Source organism: Octopus bimaculoides, chromosome 5 (genome assembly GCF_046866305.1).
Source record: "Octopus bimaculoides isolate indiv1 chromosome 5, ASM4686630v1, whole genome shotgun sequence".
In the NCBI taxonomy this organism is placed as follows: Eukaryota; Metazoa; Mollusca; class Cephalopoda; order Octopoda; family Octopodidae; genus Octopus; species Octopus bimaculoides.
Genome location: NC_142932.1, coordinates 42881413 through 42897533, shown reverse-complemented (window position 1 = coordinate 42897533; position 16121 = coordinate 42881413). Strand labels below are relative to the sequence as shown.

The 16121-nt window shown below is 35.3% G+C and overlaps 1 protein-coding gene across 5 annotated transcripts; it reads right to left on the bottom strand.

Moving 5' to 3' along the window:
• Positions 1-1497: 1497 nt before the first annotated feature.
• On the bottom strand, positions 1498-11682 carry LOC106878770 (CCAAT/enhancer-binding protein gamma). 5 transcript variants are annotated; one of them, XM_014928096.3, is made up of 2 exons: positions 10818-11682; positions 1498-2282 (listed from the first exon to the last, which is right to left on the bottom strand). In XM_014928096.3, exon 2 carries the CDS (start codon positions 2248-2250, stop codon positions 1849-1851), a length of 402 nt encoding a protein of 133 aa, XP_014783582.1. In that variant the 5' UTR covers positions 2251-2282; positions 10818-11682; the 3' UTR covers positions 1498-1848. The 5 variants fall into 5 exon arrangements, with proteins under 5 accessions (XP_014783582.1, XP_089208308.1, XP_089208312.1 ...); XM_089352182.1 differs by having other exon boundaries at positions 8117-11142; XM_089352186.1 differs by having other exon boundaries at positions 1498-2299; positions 10818-11142.
• Between the last annotated feature and the right edge of the window lie 4439 nt (positions 11683-16121).

Here is a 16121-nt window from a genome sequence, read left to right as displayed (position 1 = left end):
TATATATTCGTTAGCTCCTTTGCAGCCTTTCTTTAAATAAAAATTTGGTGGGGGGAGGGGGGGGATAAAACAGACAAATTTCAATCATTATATGAAGAAGACATTATGAATAACAAGTAACAGCTATTATAATTAGCTTTGCTGTGAAAGAAAACAAAAACAACAGCTAATATATTAGTTTCAAATTTTGGCATGAGGCAGCAATTTTGTGGGAGGGAACTAGTGAATTACATCAACCCCAGGGCTCAAGTGGTACTAGCTTTATCAGCCCCAAAACTGAAAGGCAAAGTCAATTTCAGGAATTTGAGCTAAAAACAAAATGCAATTTTGTCCAGTGTGCTAATGATTACAACAGTTAATATAATGGTTTAAGTTCTATAGTTTATCATCATTTTCACATTTAACATCCAGCAAGATGTCAGGTAATTGAAAATGGAGGAATAATTGTCAAAATCAATATCTTTTGACTAAATGCTAGGTTAATATTAATCTAATCATAATCTTAGAATGAATTGTTTAAAACGTTTAGTCAACTTATGATTTGTGTGGAATCCACATCTCTATACGTAAATGCAGAAACAATATGAATTCATGTAGACATCACTCTGCGGTTTGACTTTGTAGATAAGAAACTCATTTAGCAATCCAATGACTCCAAGTTTAGTTTCACTGAATAGCATTTTGAGCAAGTGTCCTCTACAACATTCAGTTAAACCAGGCCTTATGATTGAAACTGGGTAGCTGGGAACTGTGTTTGGCCCACTGGATAGGTTGTTCCTGTTCTTGGGTGGTCTCTTCATCTACCATCATCATCATCTGCCAGGGAAATCCATTTTGACTATGCTTTAGGTTGCACAGCTGTCCTCCCTCCAGTGACTTATATCTTATCTAATATTTATCTATTCCTGTCATTCATCTCCTGCTCTGATAATAAGGTATAACATATAAATAAATTATTGGTATTTCCTTTTATGTTTTGTATAAAGAATAAACCTAGAATGCAATTATTGATTAAGAGGTTTGATGCCTGTCTCATAAAATGAAAAAAAAAAAAAAGGTATTAAAAATAACTAAGAGTAATATCAACCAAAATATTAACAAATATATGTAAGAATAAAGAATTGATATGGAATGACTGAACGCATTGATTCCAAAGTTTAGCACAAGGCCAGTAAGTTCAGGGGAGGAGTAAGTTGATTACACCACCCCCAGTGTTTAACTGGTACTTACTTTATCACCCGCCAAAGAATGAAAGGCAAAGTCAGTCTCAGCAGAATTTGAAATCAGAATTTAAAAACAGGCATTTTGCCCAACATGCTAACAATTCTGCCAGCTCGCCACCTGACTGAACGTATTGGTTTGCATGTATGCACAAACACCAACTCTTACAACAATTGTAGACATTGAATAAACATTTTTCTGAAAATGAAATAAAAAGCAATCTAAGTTTCAAATCAACATTAAATAAATAAATAAATAAATAAATGCAAGAAAGAATTGCAGTGCAACTGAAATTATTCAACTTCAATTTCATAGAAAGCCTTGAATGAATTCAAGCAACTGATACATCAAATTGCGTTCAATAATTATGATTTAACAACACACAGTTCAGGGTGAATTAATATCATAACTCTTTCATGTCATTAAGTGTCTGAGAAACTTAATTTTACAAGGGAAAATTAAATAAGTTATACCTTCAGGCAGATGACAAAAGGTTAAACATATTTGAGTTTTTTCAAGGTTATTTTGTCTCTCTTCAGTCCCCGACCCCCTCATCATTATAGAAAGGTTCTGACAATAATTAAATAGTTTGTGTTTGTCTTTTTTAATGCATAAATAAAATCAATTTTACTCTGATTTTATTGTTTTGTGAGTCACAGAATATTCATGATCAGTATAATTTTTTTTCTCTGGACAATTGAGATCGATATTGCAATGACCTTCTTCCATTGAACTATTGTGTCCTACAAACAAGTCCCGTAAGAAACTCAGTTCTTTATTAAGAGTCTGTATTTTTTGTTGCAGATCTTGGTTTTCTTTGCGCAATCGTGTCACTCTATCAATAGTTTCTTTTGCCTTCATACGATTTTTGCTGCGACATTTGCGTACTGCAATATTGTTACGTAAGCGTCGTTTCTTGTAAATATCACCAGATTTTTCTTCCTGTATTGAACTTGTGATATCGGCATCTCCATTGCCATTCTTCAAATCCTCCATCGAATTATCCATCACAGTTTGTTTTTTAGGCATTTTTGGTGAAAAAGATTTGATACACTATTGCTCTGAAAAATAAGAAAAACTTTATCAAAAGTTTGGAATTCGAAGACTCAAGTAACTGAATTAAATAAAATATGCTCAAACCACCTTGTGCCCTGGAGAGTAGGCAAATAGAAATACATCTTAATATTTTCGCATTCACAAAAATTACATTAACATTAACTACTATATAAAATTTGTGTCACATTTTTCTACTACATGCTGTTGATGTGTATAAAATATTTAGTAAGTATTTAATGAAGCCACTGACTGATACACAATATGTCTAACTAATTAGCCTAGCCAATTTCAGCAGTGCTCCTGGTTTCTGTCTGATTTCAACAGCAAATACTATCAGGTCTTTAAGAATGAAATGTCCGATTTTGAATTGGAAGTTTATTTTACTTTATCACAACAAAAAGCAATGCAGTTAATCAAAGTATGCACCTAAATTATCAACACAATTTTGCTGTTTTATCGGTATTTTATTCATGTGGGTAGTGAAGAATTCTGGAGAGCAAGAGGTGATGAAATCGCAAAAGGTTGTTTCTGCATCTTCTACACATTTAAAGATTTTTCCTTGTAAAAAGTTGTCTAATGCCTGGAAAACATGCTAGTCAGTTGGTGCAAGGTCTGTTGAATATGGTGGATAACAGAATATTTCCAAGTTCAATTCATGTAACTTGAGTAGTGTTCTTTGTGCAACATGTGGTCGAACATTGTCTTGCAAGAGAATTGGCCTGTCTCTATTGACCAATCTCAGTTGTTTAATTGCAAGTTCACTCATCATTTCATCCAGCTGGTTGATGTATACATCTGCTGTAATTGACTTACCAGGTCTCCTAAAGCTGTAGTGGATCACACCAGCACTGGACCACCAAACATATACCATTAACTTTTTTTAGTGAATATTCTTTTTTGGATTGTGTTTTGGCACTTCGTCTCTATCCAACCACTGTACAGAACACTTGCTATTGTTGAAAAGAAGCCATTTTTCATCACACGTAAAAATATGATGCAAAAATGGTTTGCTTTTATGATGTGACAGCAAAGAACAGCAAGTTTCAAGACAATGTGTCATTTGATGCTCGTTCAGTCTGTGTGGTATCCACTTGTCCAGCTTCTTTACCTTTGCTGATTTGTTTCAGATGGTCCAATACAGTTGGACTCGAAACATCAAACCTTGCTGCTAACTCAAGCAGTTTACAGTTTCCAGCTCATCCTTATCCACCTTAGTCTCAGGTCTACCACGGGGCTGATTTTCAAGAGTAAAGTCACCAGACCAGAACTTCTCAAACCATCGACGTACAGTGCACTCATTTGCCACATCTTCACCAAACACTTCATTGATGTTTCAAGATGTCTGAAATGCATTGGTTCCATGATGGAACTCGTATTCATAAACAATAAAAAGTTTTGATCTATCCATGGGTTCACAAAAATTGATTTACAAGAGAAAACTCACAATACGATCAGACACCATGAACTGCATTTTGAAAAGTGATGATGTAACTCTTCATTGTAAAACAAAAAATTGTCAGAATAAAACATTAGAGTTAACAAGTGTTAAAATGGTGCATAATAAAATTGGACATTTCATTCTTAACAACCTGATATCAAGTTCTCTTTGTAGTCACAAGGGTAATGGGCACAGGGAAGATAGTGCTACTTACTATCCGTACTACTATATTTGTAACTTCAAGAGAGTAGTCAGGATAGAGCTACTGCACAGGACACTTTGTAGGACAGGTTAATGCCTTGCTGTTTCGATAGTCAATCAAACTTTCAAACAACTTCAGCAGACTGTATGCAGAAAGCCACCTTTGTGTCCATGAAGCACTGTGATTATGATGGCCAAAGGTTCCTGCACTCCAGGTTTAGGTTGATACAAGACTTCAGCCTTTTTCCATATATAGTGATAAGCTGAAAGCAGTTACTACACTTTCAAAATGATGTGTAATTTTCTGGGTATCTTCTAAGAAAAGAAATCACCAGTAAAAAAAAGTTTCCAAATGTATGTAAATAATGATGGAGCAAATATACAAACCTGCTTTATTCCCAGGGCAACTAAAAAGGCAGCTTGATGTCATTCGAAAAAGAGAATGTGACATACCTACATGATGGAACTGCCTGACAATTTCCTTATCTTTTGAGCAGGAACCTTAAAATAATCCATCTCTTCTTACTGTTGAAAGCCTTCATAGTTGATGAATATGAAAAGTAAATGCAAGGCTTACTATTTGATAGTCTTTATCTGCACATAATCTTGGGCATACCCATGACCACTGTACTTAAGTTACAAGTATGTATTCTCTGGCTAGCAGCTTCTAGCTTTTCAAGCCTGCCACCTTCATAATACTACCTTTATTAGTAGTGGAGGTGTCTTACTTAATTTGGACCTTCATTCGTTGATCCTGTGGAACATCAAATATTTAACAGCCAGAGAGAGAGAGAGAGAGGATAGAAGTATGGTTTATCTGAAGGTTTACCTTTATCCATCTTGTTGCAGAGCATCATTATCAAGTATGTATCCAGTGTAAGCTATGGATACATAAGAGGTGCAGCAATATTAAAGGAAGGCTAACTGGGAAGATAGTTTTTGTATGTGGCAAATGCTCAGGAGCAATAAACACTGAAAATGTGCAGAGAACAGCTTCTGTCATATTCCAGGGAGAAAAAACTACAAGTAGTTGATAGCTTTCGTTATGTAGGCAACCAAGTCAGTAGTGGGGGTGGATGCCCTGAAAGTGTAGATGCTAGAATAAGAATAGCCTGGACAAAGTTCAGAGAGCTCCTACCTCTGCTGGTGACAAAGGACCTCTTTCTCAAAGTAAAAGGTAGAATGTATGATGCATGTGTATGAACAGCCATGCTACATGGCAGTGAAACATGAGCTGTGACTGCTGAGGATATGCGTAAGCTTGTAATGAAGGAAGCCAGTATGCTCCGCTGGATGTGTAATGTCAATGTGCATACACGACAGAGCGTAAGTGCCCTGAGAGAAAATTTAGACTTAAGAAGCATCAGATGTGGTGTGCAAGAGAGACGACCGCGCTGGTATGGTCATGTATTGCGAATGAATGAGGGCAACTGTGTGAAAAAGTATCACACCCCAGCAGTAGAGGGAACCTGTGGAAGAGGTAGACCCAGGAAGACTTGGGATGAGGTGTTGAAGCATGACCTAGGAACAGTGGGCCTCACCGAAGCAATGACTAGTGAGCGAGACCTTTTGAGATATGCTGTGCTTGAGAAGACCTGGCAAGCCAAGTGAGACCATAACCTGTGGCCTAAGCCAGTGGTGTATAACCAGCTCACTTACGAGTACCATTCATTCATTGGACAATAAACTTTGCTTGCGAAGACCTGTTGAGGCAATTGAAATCAAAATGAAAATCACTGATGTGGCCGACTACAGTAGCACCTGATTGGTACTCGTGCCAGTGGAACATTAAAAGCACCATCCGAGCATGATCATTGCCAGGGCCACTGACTGGCTCACGTGCTGGTGGCACGTCAAAAGCACCATTTGAGCGTGAGTGTTGCCAGCATCGCCTTACTGGCACATGAAAAACAACATTCAAGCGTGATCATTGCCAGTGCCACCAGACTGGCTCCCGTGCAGGTGGCACACAAAAAACACATTTTGAGCCAGTACCACTTGGCTGTGCCAGTACCATCTCACTGGCCCTCATGCCGGTGGCACGCAAAAGCACCCACTACACTCTCAGAGTGGTTGGCGTTAGGAAGGGCATCCAACTGTAGAAACTTTGCCAGATCAAATTGGAGTCTGGTACAGCCTTATGGCTCACCACTCCTCAGTGAAACTGTCCAACCCATGCCAGCATGGAAAGCGGATGTTAAACAATGATGATAATGATGATGATGTAGAGTTTGTAATAGTTATTACACTTCCAACTGTTGGAGTCACAGCATCCTGGTGAATATTGCTACTGTTAGTTGATGAATTTATTAGCTACAAAACAAATTTCTATATCTAAAGACTTTTACCTTAGCTGCCAATTGTGGCTAGCTTTTTAATAGTACAGTTCGTATCTTAAGATCATGCTGTTTACATTTAAAACTTGGCTATATACAATGGACCAGTCAGGTATTAAACACACGTCCAGTTTCAGAGGCCCCATAAAGTATCATAGACACTACCTTTCCTCCTGATGAAAAATATAAAAAATATTACCAAGAGTTAAAGAAGTAATTATATAATAAATGTCTTACATCAAATTCTAATTTATTAATTGAAGCCAAAGCAATATTATGATGAAATTAAAAATAAGAAAATCACTAAGTATGTGACCAGATGAATCCAAAAATTTACTATGACACGAAGCAGAATTCAAGGCAGACAGAGGAACAATAAATGAATAAAGTGGTGATATGTTGCCAACTGAAGTTGGCAGTCCCATGAAAAGGAAGAATATTACTGCTATTTAGTCCTAGGAAACACATTTTCCAGTTGGCCATGACACATTGTCTGTGTCCTTATGTTTTCAAATGGGAGATAAGCACCTCCACCCAGCAAAGCCAGAATCCAGAGACTAGTTTCAGAGTCATTGCTTATCATGAGTCTGGAGTAGCATGGCTTTGCTAGCTGTTGATGCTTATTCACCTTTGAAAACATATAGATTGCAAGTGAAATACATTTAGTGATTTTTCGAAAACAGAAATATTACATTTCTAAATCTCTCAGAGAGATTTATACAGTAGCAGCACAATAAAGTGATGGTATGTTGCCAACTTAATGTGGCAGTCCCATGAAATGGAAGGATGCAAAGAGAATTATAAAGTTGTCGAGTGAAGAAAAAATAAAGTGTAATTATGATGAGATTAAAAAAAACCCCCCAAAAACTTGGTCAGACATGGATGAACATTTAGCCAAGTACCTATGTACACTAGTCGTACAAGCTGGATCAGAAAGCTCAGGGCTCAAATATGTATCATTACTGCACAGAGGACGTTAATAACAGTATTATCCTTTTTAATACCAACCTGCTTGTCACATTTAGCTCTACAAGACAAACATAATGTTTTAAAGTGATCTAAATTAAACTTTCATCAAAATTTTATGTTCCAAACACTAGTTTAACAAGATTAAGTTATTTTAGAACATATTTCATTGACATCAAAATTCATTGAAATAAAGGAAATAAATTTCCTCAAAAATATATCCAAAAAAAAATTGTAAAAAAAGATAATGAGCTAGTAATTCACGCAGAAGCCAATTAGTTACTGAGAACAGAAATTACTAACATGAGAATTAATTGATGATAGAACTAAAGTAATGAGGAAGAATGACCAAACACAAGATTGAACATATAAAAAAAACAAATGCTAACTGAACAATACTAGCACCATTTTGTTTCTACCAATATTATTGGAATTTTTAGCCTGCCAAGTAAAATCCTCAATGACATTTCATCCATATTTATATTCTGAGTTCAAATACTGCTGCTGGGGTCGCCTCGGCGTTTCATTCTTTCAGAATTGATAAAGTAAGTACCAGCTGAGCAGAAGGGTTATTGTAATCAATGCACCTCCTTCTCCAGAATTGCTGGCTTTGAGCCAAAATTGGAAACCATTATTATTATTATTGTCTATACAGTATTTGTATGAGAAAATATATAGTTTATATAAAGTATGACAAGAACATTGTATGGTCTATACATCATTTGTTTGATGATACTATCATCTATACAACAACTGTATGACAATCTGAGAAATAAATACACTTGTATGATATAATGATGCCACTCACAATACAACATTTGTATGACAATAATAACGTACAAGGCAGAATCAAAATTTTCCTGGACGAGTTATGTTTAATAAAAAATAACTTATTTACCTAAGATTTAACATCATCCCCTTTGAAATAGTCACCTTGCACAGCAATACTCCAGCATCCCAGCATTCCTGCCGCTTTTGGAATATGTCCTGGAAGTCATTTTCCATAAGTGAGTTGAGGATCTTCTGTGATTCACTCTGGATCTCGACAATGGTGTTAATAAGTTGACCTTTGAGCTGCATTTTTGTCTTGGAGAAGAGATGAAAGTCTGCAGGTGCTAAACCTGACAGACAGGGTGGGTGTGGAAGTGATACCATGCTGTTTTTGGTGACAAACTCAGGCATGAGGAAAGTTTAGTATAAAATCGAACTCATCACACTCCTCAGATCCAGTCGCTTTTGCTCAATGTCCTCCCTCAAATACTTCAAAATGTTGCAGTAGAACTCTTGATTGATGGTCTGGCCCTGGAGGGGAATGACTTCTCGATGCACAATACCACATTTCTGGGGACAACACTCATGGCAGGTCTTCAAGATCACACACCATCTTTCAGGGATGTTCTTTTGTTTTTGAAGCACCTCTGTCACTCAAAATATTGAGTATGACCAATCGCTGTAAGCTAACTGAAGCATGCTCAATGTTTCTGTAGCAAACTTCACAAGTTTAACACAAAATTTCATGTCAGCTCTTTGTTCCTGTCCATGAGAAAATCACAGACTACAACATACACATAATCACAAAAACACAAATCTCACAACTTGCAAAGTAAACAGTGATGTCACTCAGCACACTGCCTCAAAAAGGTCACTGTAAGCTCTCACTGCACATGCAACCATGTGCTGCCATCTGTTGCTGTGCTACACAACTATTCGAGGAACTTTTTGATACCAATTCATATCGCCTCATCATCATGATGCTTGATATTTTGATAGACATTTGATGAGTTTTTAAATGTAATATTTTAGTAATAGTTATTGAAAATAGTAAATTAATGATACTAAATCTTTTGGATATCAGCTCTATACTGATATTTAAACAATTTTCCTTATTTACAAAAATAAATATAAATAACAGTTAACCAACTTGGCGGAAAGAGAGTATGGGACAGTCTGCACTCAGGTACTACTCTCTCTTTGATCAATCTGATCAATTTTCAATGTGTCACCGAATTCCTGCAAGTGTGAAACTCTCTGGATTGATGCCAACAGTTTTAGCCTACTCAGTCTGGATGAGATCTGTATTTCCACTGCACTCAAGAGTAGGAGCTGATGTTTGTGGGGCACTGTGATGTTGCTGTGGTAGACCTAAATTCCACAGGCCTTCATGGTATGTCTTGCTGCTTAAATGCTGGTCATTTTCATGATTATATTGAGCTAAACCTAATCAATAATTGGGCCGACTTGAGTTAATATCCCCATAGTTCAGGAGCCAGTGGGATTAGGAAGAGACCAGATGGTGTAACCCCTTGTCTCTAGCTGAGAAGTAGGTGCATCATGTGGAAAAGCACAGTCTCTGACTTTTCTTGCTCCTTCCCACAACTAGGATGCTGCAGTAAATGGGAGAGTCACTGCTTTGGTAGTTGAACAGAACAAAATCCTGAAGTGAACCGTTTTTTTCCAGCCTGTGGTGTTTGAGATGTTTCAAAGAACTGGGTTGCTGACAGTGAAGTTCATGTCATTGTTGACAACTCACTATACCAAGGTGTCAGATGATGTCCATGAGTGTTGGCTGTTCCAATGCCTCGTAATGCTGCAAGTGTGTTGACTTGCTTCAGTAAGTGACGTTGGACCTCGTGATGTGTGACCAACTCAGGTTTCTTTATAGTTTTCTTTCTTCACTCATGTTTGTTTGCTTCAGCTTTGGATTTTAATGTGGTTTTGTATTATATATGTATCATATACATACATGTTTTATATGTAATTATAAAATTATCTAAATTTTCAATATATACATCCATTTGTTGTTTACACCACCTGTCTTCGTCTGTTGTTTTTTCGTAAATTCTCCGATATATATATATACATATAGATATATATATAGTCATGTTAAAAAAACTGCAAAATGTCTAAAAAAAAAAAAGGGTGAAGCATTGGAGAATGTAGTTGTAGATGTATTAATGTATAGAAAATTTGCGAGACAGATCTGCTCCGCCAGTTGTGACCTCGGGCTAAATAACAACGCAAATCTAGGGATATGAAAAATTAGGCCAAATGAAAATTGAATATAAAGTTAAATCTATGCTTGTTAGGTTGTTTTAGACATTTCTGACACGGAATTTAGTTAAGGTGGAGCAGCGACTTAACTACTAGAAATAGCAGCCAAATCATACACTAGTATCTACAGAAAACGAAAGAACACATTTAAACAACAAAGTCCTGTCTAAAATAAAGTGTGATGGTCGTAGCCGGAATGTATTAGTTATAGGAATCCGAATGAAAGCTGACTAGGGATTAAATAGCACCAACAACAGGAGGTAAGGATTAATTACGTAATGAGTTAAAGATAAACAACGTGGTGGTCATATCCGGAATGTTTTTAATAACATAAACAAAAGGGATTTACGATTTAGAGTAATTTATTTGAAGAAAGGGAATTAAAACAACTCCGATGAAAAGCTGGTGTAAAAGAAGAACCTATCAACACGACACGATGTTTATATAAACATTATTCAACATTATTAATCGTTATTCAACATTATTAATCATTATTAAAAGCGTGGAGCAAACAAGAATATTTGAAAGGAACTTTTAAATATACTCACTGATTTTTACAGATATCAGGTCTGAGTGTAAAGAAGAAATCTTCAGTTCCCAGTTCCAACCTTACATGATCAAATTAAATCATAATAAACAGCTTTTAATTAATTAATCTTTGTTAATTGAGTGAAAACAACGCAACACACATAGTTTTGTGTGGGGAAATTCCAGGCCATAAATGTTTAGAAACAGAAATTTGAAAAAAATATAAAATAGTTTCTCGTAGAATTATTTTTAATAAAATACATTGATAATTTTGGAGTTAATTTTTCTCACTGTTCTTCTACGGAAATCTTGCCGACATTTTCTGCCGAACTTGTCTCTTTACCTAATTTAACCCTGGGTCGGCCTGGATCCGTTGAACTTCATCGGTGTTTCAACAGCATCCATTCAAACTTATTCCAAACTTGGATACATTGTCTGAAATATATTATCTTCTACACAATTTACCCTAGTCTAGAATATATTATCCCTTCTATCTTCTGATTAAAGAGTTTTGGGTGTGGGTTGAGGAAAATTTCATTGCTATTTCTAGTAAATCGGACAGCCTTGTAAAGGTTTCTCCGTTGATTCGCGCTAAATTTTATCTCCCTTATTAATTGTTTTCCTAATTTCTCTTGATATATCTTATCATTTGAGAGACAAAGGATGTGGGGGTTTTTTTTATTTTACTCTATAATATTTACATGAATAAATTGTTGAGTAAAAAGTGGAATACGTAATGACATTTCTTTTTCAGTTTAATCTATTTTCGACAATTAGAGTGAAAATTAATGATTAAATTCAAGGATCGCTTTATAGATTCCCCACGCACTTAATGAAAATCAGAATAAATCATAAACGATAAATAAATCTGCTCCCACCCGTTTTAAGTTTTCGTATTTCGCTTGACAGAATCGCTATTTCGCATTTTTTATCAACCATCTGTCTGACCGTAACTACACTTTAGGGCTCCCCAGAACCTACCTTTCTCTTTTTTTTTTATCTTTAAATAACCTCAATTTTTGTAACCAAACTTTGCAGATAGACAAGTTTTCAAAGATGTAAGTGACGATTATATTATTGGGATCTTGTTCAAAACGGGGGCACCAGTATTTTCTTAACGAAACACTTTGAAACTTGGGACACTGGTAGAATGTGTCATATAAAACATCTTTTTCTCTTAGTCTTCTTAACAAAAAAACGTATATCGCAAGTTATTTCATGTTAAAGTTGTCGTATTTCTGTAATTTCAACCAATCACTGACGTCCATTCAGCCGTATACATTAAGTGCTGACTACGTAAACAAACAATTCTCGGCGGTGATAAAATTATTATTTCCTTGTCAAAAAATGGCTGAAGCATATTGGCAGTAGCTAATAAACCTTTCTATTATAGGCACAAGGCATGGCTTTTGAGGGAAGGAGCAAACGTTTGTTGCCTCTGCAAAATGTCAGAAGTAATGGAGATTAAATACGCTTTACACCGCTTAAAGTGCCAAAGGAGTAAGTATAAACAGCTGAATACTTGTCAGTGATTGGTTGAAATTATTGAAATAAGACAATTTTTTACATGAAATAAATCCGAATACAAAAATTTTTTCCTGTTCTATAACACAAAATAGATAAGTATACGAAGTTTGAAAGTCTTTCGGTACCAAAAACACTACATAAAACAACTGAAAACTGGTGCCCCCGTTTTGAACAAGATCCTATTATTGAAATGAAAACTGCTTTCCCATTTTTTTTTTCAATGATAAGAAAAAGTTCATTTGTTTTTAATCATTTAATAACTTGCATTTGACCATTGCACAACATTAAAACAAAAATCCTCATCAGGATTTATTAATCAGCCAAAAATCAGAAGTTAAAAAAGAAAATTCCACTTTACGTTTAGCATACGACATTTGGAAAGTAATTTGATAATTTTCAACTTGGTTAATCATAAGTTAAAATATAAACTGGGAACATTTGGACCTCAATTTCTAGTTTAAATGCCTCGATAATGTGGGATCATCTTATGATGTAAAGTGATCATAACGAAGTTAATGAATAGTTTAAAATATACCTTTTTGACCATTTATTGACTGAAGATCTTTTCTTTCTGAAGAAAAAAAAACCCTTTTTTTTTTTAAATTTCATCTTCACACCTTCGGAAACGTATCTGTAAAATTTCATTAAATTTGCAACATTAAGAAAATTACGAAGATATTAAGTTGTGGTGGATCTTTCTGAATTGATGGGAACCACTTTTCATTTATGTTTTATGTAGTGTTTTTGGTACCGAAACACTTTCAAACTTCATATACTTGTATATTTTGTGTTATAGAACAGATAAAAAATTTTGTATTCGAAGTTATTTCATGTAAAAAATTGTCTTATTTCAATAATTTCAACCAATCACTGACGTCTATTCAGTTACTGCTGTGGCGGTGTATAAGGTATTAATCCCTGTTAGTTCTGACATTTCCTATGAGCTACACTGTTCATAAACACGTGTTGCTTATTTTTTCATTTTATTTTCTTTGTTGTATAATTTCGAGGGGTACAGCTTTCAGCATAGAACGGTGAACCACAGTGTCGAGTTTGTTAACTCGTTAGATAACACGCAACAAATTGAAAGTACTATGATAGACTTGTATCTCTGCGAATTTATGTGGCGGTGGAGATATGAGAAAACTGACCTCGTGGAAAAATTATTTGAAGGCATTTGCAATTTTGACCCCTCATAAGTTCAATTTAATTGTAAAATAATCATGAATTTAGACTAGTATCATTTGAACTGGGTTCATGAGCAAGTCGTGTGCACATCTCGCACATAACTGTAATGGTCCACAGCTGCATTGTAGGTAAATTCAAATGAAAAATAAAACAAAGTAAATTTGAAAAATATTTATACAATCTAATTATACATATATACAATATTCACACAATAAACTCATCATCTAGTTCTGCGATGTTGCCGCTTTCAGTTTCTTCAGAATCTGCTTTCGGTTTCGGATACAGAAATACCTGATTCATTTTCATTCAGCATGTGCTTTTGTACCTCTTTCATTCTTTTATATTTGTTTGTGTATGAACTGCCAGTTTCTTTCTTCATGTCCTTATTTACAAGTATTAGTGCAGCTTTTTTTTCTATCCTTCTCTGCCTGTACTGCTGCCGGAGTCAATAAAAAAAAAAGTACCAGTTGCTTCCTGTTCTTGATCTAATCGACTGGCCCTCTCTTCCAAAATTTCGTAACTTGTGCTTAGACTAGAAAAAAAAAAAAATCAAAATTGATTCAATCAGTTTGTATCTTTCGTTGAAACTTGCTTTGAAATCTGTTGCACACCTGCTCAACTTACTTAATTTCAACATCTGCCTGAACTGTATGTGTACTTTCATGGAATGAATGTCACATTTGCTTTCCAAAGTGAAATATCCTGCTTGTAACTTTCAATCTATCCTGCACACCTCTTATATAATTTCAACAGCTGCCTGAACTCTGTGTACTTTCATGGAATGAATGTCACATTTGCTTTACAAGGTGAAATTAAAATTGATTTAATCTTTATGTTTTTGTTTTTCCTTTTGTTTACATTGTGTGCATGCTTAGTTATGGGTTATGTTAGAGTGAGAGCTATTGTTTGGAATTGGTATCAGGTAGCATGCTGAAGTGCAAATGGCCTCGTATACTGTATGGTAAAGTGGAACTAATGATTTATGAAACAGCTTACCTATCAGAAATTAAGTCATGAAAGGGTTACCATTGTCAATACACTTCACATTTCTATGGTTTCTGAGGGCAATGAAATAAAATACTAGATAAGAAGTGGCACAATATAGTTGACGAATTGTCCTCCTAGAAAACATTTTACTTTGTGCCTTTGTTCAAAATTCTTGTTAGTACTATTGTATAGTGCGAGCAAGAGAAAAAATGTTGTTCAGAGAACATCTACAGGCTTTCCCAAACTGTTAATGTGAATGTAGATGATGTCTTTTTTCAACTTCTGTAAATTAATGTCTGATGAGAATGTGATTCCATGTAGAGGTTGCCATTCTGGAGAGAAATGATTGGATAAAATATTGAGGTTTGACCTGTGAGACATGTTAAAGATGATGATGTGGGCTCAGTTTGATAGAGTATACAGCTTATTAATTCACAGGAATAGCAGCGGGCTTCGGGGGGTTCTTTTTCACTTTTTTATTTAAACAATTTGGCCGGATAAAGGGGGTTGTATCCTTGGCATTTGCATTCCTTCTGAGACAAAAGGCAAGAGCTGTGCCTTTAAAACTGGTAAGATTGAAGTATTTGATCTTGAATAATATGTGGATGGTTGCAGAAGAAAATACATGGGCAAGGGAATTTCATAAGGATGACAATCAGGTAAAAACGAATTTAATGCTTGGTTTGCAGGTGAATTACAACCTATGTGAGCTTCGAATCTTTTGTCGCCAGATGCTGTAACATGGTTTGTATCCATTATAGTAGTACCACCACTATTGGGATAATGGCCTACAACACGCGGTACCAGTGCGATAAAATAAGATAATGCAGCAGCAATAAGAACGTAACTATCTCTCAAGAGCCAACAATAAATATTCCAAATGAACAAACCGACCCACACTTTCCAACTTCATAGCCATGTGTTGAGAGAATTCTTTGAGGTTTGATTAAAGTCACCTCTGGAAACATGGGTATTTCGTTCATTTAAGTTGTTAGGTCCAAAGTTTTGCCAACAGAACAAAATTATTTATTTTTATCTTTGATATTTTGTGCTCATTGTTACATTGCTGGACTTTTTTTCCGATTATCTGTCCCATATAAGTTGGAATTTCTCCCATTTGACCTGGATTTTTCGTTGCTTTGTTGATTTATAAAGATTATTGTTTTCCATGTTATTCAAATTAGCTTTCAATTCAGATACACACACACACACGTGCGCCTAATTTTTTTATAAAATCTTTTGAACTTTCGAAATATTAGTCTAAATGACTGAAATGTGCGTTATAGAAGAACCTTTGAAAAATAGTTTAAAAAAAAAAAAACTTTGAAAGGAAAAAATTAACTATAAATGATTGCAGACCAGCTCCGAAATTACCTAATTTGCAAAGTTCCAACAAGAAATGTATTCGACAATTTCAAACTAATCTATATGAAAGAAAAAAAAAAATAAGCATTACCTACCATCCTTCTGATGTGGTCAGCCACAGAGATCACTTCAGAGATGCTTTGTCGCTCATAAGTATAACCTTAGCTGAGGCCATCACACAGGCTAATATACTTTTAACACGGGTCTTTAATTTTCCTAGTCTTAGCTGCTCTGAGGGTTATATCAACCTGGAACTA